The 10,254-nt window shown below is 38.0% G+C and overlaps 1 protein-coding gene across 1 annotated transcript; it reads right to left on the bottom strand.

The window, feature by feature from the left end:
* Positions 1 to 172: 172 nt before the first annotated feature.
* LOC145982015 (COX assembly mitochondrial protein homolog) lies at positions 173 to 10,219 on the bottom strand. Its single transcript, XM_083115566.1, has 3 exons — positions 9,929 to 10,219; positions 5,236 to 5,340; positions 173 to 531 (listed from the first exon to the last, which is right to left on the bottom strand). Exons 1-3 carry the CDS (start codon positions 9,999 to 10,001, stop codon positions 284 to 286), a joined length of 426 nt encoding a protein of 141 aa, XP_082971692.1. The 5' UTR covers positions 10,002 to 10,219; the 3' UTR covers positions 173 to 283.
* Between the last annotated feature and the right edge of the window lie 35 nt (positions 10,220 to 10,254).

Raw genomic sequence — 10,254 nt, 5'->3', positions numbered from 1 at the left:
GACAAGACTTGGGTTTAAGAGTAAGAGGATAGTCACCAGTATTTCCCATAGTACATGTTTAAGTGCAAGATCTGATTTTGTTTATGCAGAATTTATTTATTTACATTGCCCTACTATCCCCCTATTACCATCCACATCAGTTAGGTAACCTTATAAAATATTTATAAACTAATTTATCAAGTCTTTTTTATTAATATAATGCAACAAAAAATTGCAATTCATAACAATATTCACATTATTTACAGTCATTTTTTCTATTCTTAACAGAACTACTAAAGACATTCTAAATATCATTTCCAGAGGCTTGTTGCTTCTCTTGCAGTGAAGCCAACAGATGTTCCTTCCCTCTGTGTTTTTTCATCACCCCAGTCCTCCTAAACTCACTCCTCTCACGTAAGTATTGTTCCGTGCACTCCCGTTTGAAAGTTTCATCCAGGTACCACCTGTTGAGGCAGCTTTTCAAGGCGTCATTTTCCTTCCTGCACTTCACAACCATAAGCAAACCTGTGTTCTTGCAGCATTCCGTAAAACCTGAAATGTAATTATACAAATTAATATTTTTGTTTTTAAATATTCACCTTGGCATGTCATAAAATCATACTTGCTATCTTTTACTAAAATCACCTGGTTTCTTAAGAGACATTAAAACAGGAGCTTTAAAAATGAAAAATGGTTTCAACCTTCACCTTTTATCCACAGAAGCATTAAAAAGTAAAGAGTAGAAGATGTTTTTATATTTTTAACTGCCATCTCCACATGTAAGCAATCATTTTAATAATTCTGAGGAATTGAATGTTTTTTTTTTTTTAAATACTATGTTCGAGGTATGAGCCAAGCTTTAATAAGTATAATTCGTTAACATTATATGTATGCAAATTTATTCTAATACTGTTACAGATTCTTCAAATGTAATTAATTAATATTATGCTACATAAAATAATAGTCAAAGTTTAAAACACTGAAAGGCAAGTTGGGTCAAAAAAAAGTTGAAATTGAGGTAAAAGACAATGTGCCCTGTCACTGCTTCCTGCTACATTTCTAGCTGGCAACTGCCTTATTCAATATGGCTGCCTGGCTGACAGGAAGTACACATGGCTACACTTCCTACTGGCCATTTGTTTGTGGTGTGACTGCAATTTGTTTTTCTGAATTCCACACATTCTATTCTTGTCTTAACTCCTGGAGAAGCCACATGATGATGTGAAAGCTTGAGCAAAAAGTAAGTACATATTAAAACTGGACTTCAGTTACTTACAAGGGAGGCAATTTAAGTGTCCCCCTCCAATTTCCATGAAACTTGGCAGGTGTATAGAGGGGCCCAAAGGAAGAAATACGTGTTATTTTGTTTCGGCTAAAAAACTGTTTTAGGGGGCAAAACCCCCTCAAATATCAAATTAGGAGAAATTGAAGTGGGGATCTGATTCCGAAACCACGTAAATATGGCATAGGAAGAACACGCACATATAATTGGAACACCCACAGCACAGAACTGTAGGATTATTGATACCAATCGCAAGTGCTATCGTGAAGGACGATAGCAGTTGAAGTTCTGTGCTAATAGTACTGGCAGATAGATACACAAGTGGGACACTTGAGATATGAAGTGCATAACACTGGCAAACACAGATCTGTGCTGTGTGCATAGGTGCTCACTCCATGGGGCTTGGGGGGGCTCGAGGCCCCCCCCCCCCCCAATGTTAACAATGTGGGGGCAGAGCCCCCAAATAATTTTGCTTTAGAGGATCTAATGTATTATTTTGCTTCTATTGTAAAGTTTACTCAGAATTGTGCCACATGAACTTAACTTTAAATACACATTTGAAATGTTCTAGACCATCAATTTGGGGGGGGGGGGGCTATGACCAGAGACAGCAAAACACATGACTTATTACTATATACTAAGTATGTAATTATGAGTATTGTTAAATTTTTTTCTAAAAAGAGTTTCAAAAGACGATGTGCATGAACTAGGGTAGTGGATGAGTCTTTTGGGCTACAAATGGCTCTAACATGACATTCAGAACGAGATCATTGATATATTAGGGAGATCTGTTTCGCGCTCCGTGGTAGCAGATATTAAAAGTCTGGAATATTTTGCTTTTATGGTTGACGAAACTTGTGAAATATCCATTCGTGGACAATATTAATATTCTGCATTAGAACTGTGAATAAAAATTTTGATATTTTTGAGGAATTCATGGGCTTTTACGTGATTCCGAACACTGAGGCCAAAACTTAAAAAAGGGAGAGAGTGAGTCATTCATTAATTTATTTCAGTGATCAGAGGCCCCCCCCCCAATAATTTTGACAAGTCGGTGCCCCTGGCTGTGTGTGTTCCAATTATATGTGCATGTTCTTCGTATGCCATATTTATGTGGTTTCGGGGTCAGATCCCCACTTCAATTTGTCCTCATCTTGACATTTGAGGGGGGGGTTTGTTCCCGAAAAACAGTTTTTAGCCAAAACAAAAAAAAAACACATATTTCTTCCTTTGGGCCCCTCTATACACCTGCCAAGTTTCATGAAAATCGGAGGGGGACACTTATAGAAAACCTTTCTTGTTAGTGAAATGATGGCATGTGGTGTATGCCTTATCTAAAAGATTCCATGCCAAAATACACCATTTTTGACCAAAATTATAGCCAAATTTTATTGTAACATGATAACTTTAATTCGTATTCATAGCAATAATTTTACCGATCCATTATTTCCATAAATACTATGTAATTTAGTACAAAGTTCTACCATTTCCTTATTTTTTTTTTAATGAATATATAACTTGAAACAAAGTATGTGTCAATTCTTGTAAAGACATCCATGTGGACAAGTGGCTACATGCCTCTTCAGACAATAGTGAAAGAAAGATAAGGTCCGGCTTTCTTGCGGTAGGTGGAAGCTAGCGGTGAGTATGAAGAGCATGCCAATGTAGTGTGGTGAACGTATGCTACACACACGGATGAAGGAGGAAGTGTGGATAGTTGAAAATTGCCATTAAACAACAGCCCTATCCACTTCGCTACAGTGGGATCCATGAGTACTGTGCAAATTGTCCCTCACCATGTCCGTGCACTTTATTTGACCCAATAAGAGCTTCAAGAATTAAAAGAAAATTCAAAACAAGCTGTTGACAACTTCTGCACCAGCATACATAAAAATCCATCACTTAAAAACACATAGGATGTAAAAAAAATAAATTAATGAAAATAGTCATGGACAATTTGCTCGGTAATACTCATGGATTCCACTGTACAACACCGACACGTCTACTTTGTTGATTTGGTGCCAGGTAGTATATTTGGTGTTTGCACTACGTTCCAGAGCAATGTAATGTGTGGTGCATGCTAACTAATCAAATGAATGTTTAAAAGCAGACAGGCATTTGTTTCTTCTGAACTTGACCACAGCTTTATGGCTGTTCGTATACTCCATCCAAGTCAGACGAAGGACATCTGTTCTTAAAATCAATCCAAGTATGGCTAGCTCCGCCCACTTCCGGCTTACTTGGCTCGTAAGATTCGTAAGCCATTCTCGATGCGACCGAGTTGGCTGACTGCAGACGAAAACTAGCAGAAAATACGATGCAGTAGTTTTCAATGGCCGGCAATCATTTATTTGATGCCTTCGTAAGTCAGACAAGTCAACTGAAGGAAAAGATGTAGTTAATATTATCTTATAATTCTTTCCGTAGATGTATATATGGGGAAAATAAGCAAAAACTGGTATCCGAAGAAAAAAGTAGTTTTTGATTTGAACTGCAATGAAATAAATATTTTTAAAGCCATTTAATTTACCATAATTCAACGTTATTAGTTGGTGTTAATACACGGTACACTAAACTAAATTCACCAACCAATAAAATACTACAAAATAATTATTTTTGATATGTAGGCATACAGTTGTTTTGGTTTTTTCGGTTATTTTTTGTGCCAATTTATAAAATTTGTCAAAATATTCTAATAATTTCTATTGATGTAGCCGAGCTTTATATAGAAGTGAGATTTAGTGTCATTTACACCTAATACTACTTCCAAAGAAAGTCAACTGCTTTTAAACATGCTCAAGAGTCAAGCAGACGATCCACCTATGCCATAATCCACGCTGTTCCTAAACTGCAGCATGGAAAAGCTGTGCTAGTGACGTCGACGTGACGTTTCTTATGACGTCTACGCAATCCACTTGTAACACGTGGGCTAAGTTGGCTAGAGTTTACGAACGACAGTTTTACGTCATTTCCTTGCACCAGCTTGACACGGGGATACAAATGCACTGCACCTTGTGTCAACAAGTGCAGCAAACTAGACGGGGCTAATATGCGTCAGATCTGATCACTGCTGGAGAGATTTGGTTAGCAACATCTAGGCATGATCTCGCAGCCAACAACTTCATTCATTCGCAGCTTTAAAAATGGAGCTCTTTGGGTGCACTTTGATTTCACAAGTAACTAGGACATGGAACACAATTAGCACCTTCCTCCATAAGCATAGCATGGAGATTTAAGGGAATTACTTTTCAAAAGCAGTGCAGTAATTTGGAAAGCATCTCTATGGTTACAGAAACTGTAATAAAGTGAAAGCATATTATTTTCAACTGATAATGTACAGTGTGTACTTAAAAAGGGCCTTTTCAACTGCAACGAAACTAATACTAGGTTGTATTAGTAAGAAATGCAAACGTATCGACTACACCATTACACACTGCTGTTTGCAAAATATGCACAGTCATCCTACAGGTGACCACAATTTTGTTGACACTTGGTCAATCTGCAGTAGAAATCATCCATGGCACAGTCCAACATGTGAATAGGAATGTTTCTGCTTGTACACTTCCAGTGGCGATGTCAAAGTTTTTCAGCCATATCCTGATTGCATTGGTGAATGGAATGAGATCATGTCTCCCGAGATTAAAATAACTGCAATATTCTCGTCTCGCAGTGGCAACAGTTGCCATTTTTATAGAATGCCATCATAGCTACAGCACGTTGAGCTCTGATCTGGCAAATCTATGTCTGTAAATGGCATACATTGGTGATGCAAATGACAGTCAATAAGTGTTGCCAACTCCATTACAGAAAAACTCATAATGAAAACAAGCAAACCCATTTATATTTCACGCTGTATTTGATATCCTGAATAATAAATGTAATTTAGTCACTTGCGAAACTTATTTCTGAAATATCCTTTATTAATGTAATTTTGAATGAATAACATACCCTTACAGTGAACAAAACTTTCTTACCTTCCACTTCTGGTATGCATTTCTCTGTTTTTGCTCTTTCTCTCATTATCTTTGGAACCATGACTTCTACCTCAACTTTCCTCAGAGACCTGTCGTTTGGATCACCTGAAATTAATCCACAAAATAACATTCAGGGAAGAATTTTTATTCAATATGCATATGTTTTTATGGAACCTTTGTTGACAAAAATGCTATTCAGATATAACATTTTACATGTCTCACGTGACACTCCCTACTCGTACGATGTACCCAAATTCTTATTTCCTGAATAATACATTAGCATCCCTGGTGATTTACACACATGCTGAGTTCAATTTTATTTATAGTTTTGATTTTTAAAAACTTATGTTCAAGATACGTTATATATTAATTTCTGAAAAGTTGGTTGTGAAAAATTGTTGCGTTGTCTGACATGCTCTTTTTGCATCAAACATTTAATATTCAGATACAAGACATAAAGGGAAAGCGTTGATATACTAAGGAAATCAAATGCAACAATCATAACATACTGAAAGTGTGTGAATAGTAATGCAGGAAGTACATGGGTGTGATTATAACGCTATATGGCATTCAGATTAATTCTGTACTCTTGTTGCCAATAAGTGCTACCTACATCACTTGAACCCAGTTGCAATTGTTTACATCAGTGGGTTGAAGAAATCATCGAAAAAAGAGGTAATAAGTCAACTGAAGCAGTAAATTAGGTCAATGAAAACTTGGAAAAATGAATGCTTTATGTTCACTACATACCTCAAATTCAAACTCTCATCCATTCACCATTATCTCATTTACATTCAAACATTATGCTTTTTCATCCCAAAAGTATCCTACACCCATACATCTGGAAACAATTCTTCTATTCTGCTTTGTGTAAAAGAGTAATTTCAGGAGGAAAAACAACATGCAGTGCAGAGGTTTCTGACCCTATCATTACAGACCCGTAGCTAGAATTGATCTTCAGGGGGGGGGGCTCATCGGTTATCATGGGGGCGGCTTTTTAAACCAACTACATTTTTCAATAATTTAATAGTATTAAATGAAGGTAAATTATGTGTGTGTGTCAGGGCAGGGGGGTTGTTAACTAAGTTATATACAATTTATAAATATCATACAAATACTACATTTTTCTACATCTTTTAAACCATCTCTTGAAATGTTAATTGACTGCTGCTGACGTTTTCCCTTACTATATGCTTCATACTACTTTTGATGATACAGATATTTATGTCACAAGAAAAAAATGCACAATATTCAATTATAGTGCCTACCATACATTCCACCCCCGGCTGAAGCAATGAAAGTTCTCAAAAGTTGGGAGCCGTTAACCTTTGATGCAGATGAGAAGGGAATTTGCATGATGACAGCAGCAAAGGTACAGATAAAGAAGCTCCCTATCAAGGAACTTTCTAAAGTATAGAGAATCTTCTAAATACTTGAAGCCATACTAAATATGAGGCCATCAACTCATAAACAAGACGAGCAAATTTGATAGCTCCTGTTCATGTTCTGTGCATTTATCCTTAAAGTTGTGAGACCTCTACATTTTCAATCTTCACTGCAAACAAATTACACAAAATAGTTTTACCTAATGCCAGGAGACCCCCCCCCTGGCTACGGGGCCTTTATCATTAGGGTCGTATGTTTTGGCAAAAATGGTGATGACCAATCCAGACCAGAGGTGTTCACCCTCCGGAGGGCGACCCTCGTGAGGGCAGACCTCACCCTCACCCTCTGGAAGACTTGTGAGGGTGAGGGCGGTGGAGGGTGAGGGCAACTCTGATCTCGGAGGGTGAGGGCGGTGGAGGGTGAGAGCAATTTCAGAGGGTGAGGGTGGTGGAGGGCGAGAGCGATCTCGGAGGGTGAGATCGGTGGATGGCGAGAGCGATCTCAGAGGGTGAGGGCGAGGCTGAGGGCGACTGCGATCACGGAGGGTGACTGCGATCTCGGAGGGTGAGGGTGGTGGAGGGCGAGGGCGAGAGCGAACTCGGAGGGTGAGGGCGGTGGAGGGCGAGGGCGAGAGCGATCTCGGAGGGTGAGGGTGGTGGAGGGTGAGGGCGACTGGGAACCACCTACCCTACTTCATAAGAATATAATGAAATGGAAAAATATTTCTGCATAGGAAATGCACTAAGTAATCACAAAACCATGTATAGAATTGGACCAATGAGAACAATGCATGTTTATTGCAATGAATAAGAATCTGTACCAAATTCACAATATAATCGTAGTTTACATCGTAACGTTGAGCTGCCTCCTTCATTAACCCTAGAAAGCTAATGCGTCATCTGGCAGACTACGCATGTGGGGGTGGTTTTCTTGTTTCACCCCTTCCACTAAAATCTTCCCCTCCCCATCCCGTTTATCTTCAGTTGGATGCGAGAGACTGACAGGGAAGTATCGGTATCGTTTTACAAGTGTTCCTTCAGTGTGTTTTTAACAGTTTTTACTTTGGTGTTGTCTGGCGGATGAAATGTTAGTCTCTACATACACTAAAACTTCCACATCAACTTCGTAAGATTTTGCTATTATCCTGAATATGGAAATGCAAAAAACTAATGCAGATGCTCAACAAAACAACGAAGGAAAATCTGTGCATTCTGCCCCTCAAGCAAGACTGATTGTTTATTTTACTTTGTGTTTTGTGCCTCTTGGCTAATTTGCGAAGATGGGGATGAGTGATGAAATTGATGAATGGACATTCACAAACAACCAAGCCCGAGCAGGATTCGTACCCGGGACCCTTGGCATCGCAGCATGATGGCCACTTGGCCACAGGGTCCGGCCCCTCAAGCAAGAGGAAGATGACCAGATTCTTCTTCTGCTGTTGCTTCAAAGCTATTTGTGGTGAACACCAGTCAAAGTATTGTTTTGAGTGCACACAAGAGTTATAAAAATGTAATTTTGAAAGTAAATACTAACTTTGTAGTAAATAAAATAGTTTTTTGCAAAATTTAGGCTGCGTTTTAATTCTGAAGAAATCAGTAGTCCAGCAGAATGGTTAGCTTTAACGTTTGGCACAGGACACGTTACCTTTCTAGGGTTAATAAGGATTTTGTTTATTCCAAAATTAAAGTTAATTAAAGTTCCTGTAATGCCTTGTGAATGGACGACATTCCACACTTTTTACATATCAGAACAACGTATTTATTCATTTTTACAAAAGAAACTACTTACGGAAATGAGTTTCTGTAGCATTTTCCAAGTTCATGCAGGTATTTTCTTTCATCTTGGAATCAATTTCACCGGGAATTCATGTATTTCTCAAGAGAAATATCTCTCCGACGCACAATTGCTGTTGCTTTCATTTCCTTCCTCTATGTGAACCAGATGTAACCCCCTGTCAGTGTTTCCAACCACACCGTTGTTTCGCAAGAAGACGTAAAAAACGAAATATACATTCCTGATATTACTACGACCACAAATTTTAACTATGTTTGCCGGTAACAGTTTCATACATCGGAGACACATTTCTTCATTTTTACAGAAGAAACTACTTACGGAAATGAGTTTCTCTAAGGTTTCCAACTTTAGTCGAATCGTGGTATCTATTTGACCGGGAAATCATGTCAGTGTTTCCAATACCTTTTTTTTTTTAACTATGCTTGCCTAACCTAACCTAACCTTATCGGAAATGGTTCGTGGGGCTATCCGTCAGCTACCCGTGTATAATGTACAATTTGCACACATGGCGAACACAATAGTAGGTATTTTTCGGTGACGAAGGTTGGAAACAATGACATTCAAAAACAAAAGAAGCGATATCATTCACAAAGTAAGCGATATCGCACTGTTACGTGCGTTCAGTAGCACTTAGAAAAATGCGTTATTTTAGTAGAAAAAGTGTATGTTTTCGTGTAAAAAGCATAATGGCACCTTGAACTACGTTCCGCAATATATGATTGGTAAGTACGAACCATGCGATACACAAAATATCAGATTTTAATGTGTCTCCGATCTATGACACTGTTTCCTGTTTGCCTAACCTAACCTTACCATGAATGGTTTGTGGGGCATTTTTCGGTTAAGAAGGTTGGAAACACTGCATACCCACAGATGATCCACAACGCTAGTCAATCTGTGCTCGCCATATTGTGTGTTACGCAAGCAAAAAAAAAAGGAAGAACAATATTGATTCGTAATGTGAAAAATTGAAATTATTTTCTTGAAAAAACATAATTCCACCTTGAAGAATCTCTCGCAATGCAGAATACGTACCTACGAATGTTAAAAATGACAAAATAAACGAGTGAGAGGTGTTGTGCCCATACGAAAGAGGTACCCACTTTTTACCTTTATCAATCATGAATTCGTCCTGTCTTTCACAGATTGAAAATTATACTTGCACTACACTTATGGGCGAAATAGGAATTCTTCGGTAGGATGGGATGCTTTACGCAGATTTTAGTACCTTGAGGGATCAACGTAATCCCCAGTTCGAGCAGATACAAGTTTGGACGTTGATGTGAATTATTACTGTTAATAAACATCGTGATACGAAGTTAGGTAGTAAACAATAAAATGTTATGTGATACGAAGTTAGGTAGTAAACAATAAAATGTTATCACCTTAAACTTTAAAATTTCTCACAAGTTTATTACTTGCAAAATCTTGCCTTACACGTAACAAAACATCACATCACGTTTGATGTACGTTATTGGCATAATTGTAGGTTTTATGATATAAATACACGTACCCAATCCATGAGGACCGCCACCAAATTTCGGTGGCAAAACTCCATACCCTGTGTTTTCATTTACTTGCGCCATTGATTTATTTTATTTCCACTGGACAATTCGGCAAATGTAGCGTGGAAAAATGGTTGTATGCTCTCTTTTGAGCTTTCGAAACCGATTAAACATATGTCATCAAAACTGGTTTCTAATAATATCATAAACACTCTACTTATTAAAATACCCAACTACGTTATTTGAAAATTTCATTTAATATGTACACAGCCGTCTCTTTCCCTACAGTTCTGTCATGCCAAATACGGAGGCAGACTTGACGTTTGAGTGCAGA

This window comes from Lepisma saccharinum, chromosome 30, assembly GCF_977018435.1.
Source record: "Lepisma saccharinum chromosome 30, izLepSacc3.1, whole genome shotgun sequence".
Taxonomy (NCBI): Eukaryota; Metazoa; Arthropoda; class Insecta; order Zygentoma; family Lepismatidae; genus Lepisma; species Lepisma saccharinum.
Note: the sequence above shows the minus strand (reverse complement) of the source record. Positions and strands in the feature narration are given on the sequence as shown.

What these genes read in the sequence shown, in the direction of transcription:
- LOC145982015 (XM_083115566.1), bottom strand. Translation starts at nt 10,001, where the DNA reads ATGGCGCAAGTAAATGAAAACACAGGGTATGGAGTTTTGCCACCGAAA. An exon ending in TGGCGGTCCTCATGGATTGG is followed by an intron (nt 5,341 to 9,928) that starts GTACGTGTATTT and finishes GATTAATTTCAG; the next exon opens with GTGATCCAAACGACAGGTCT. An exon ending in ATGCATACCAGAAGTGGAAG is followed by an intron (nt 532 to 5,235) that starts GTAAGAAAGTTT and finishes ATTACATTTCAG; the next exon opens with GTTTTACGGAATGCTGCAAG.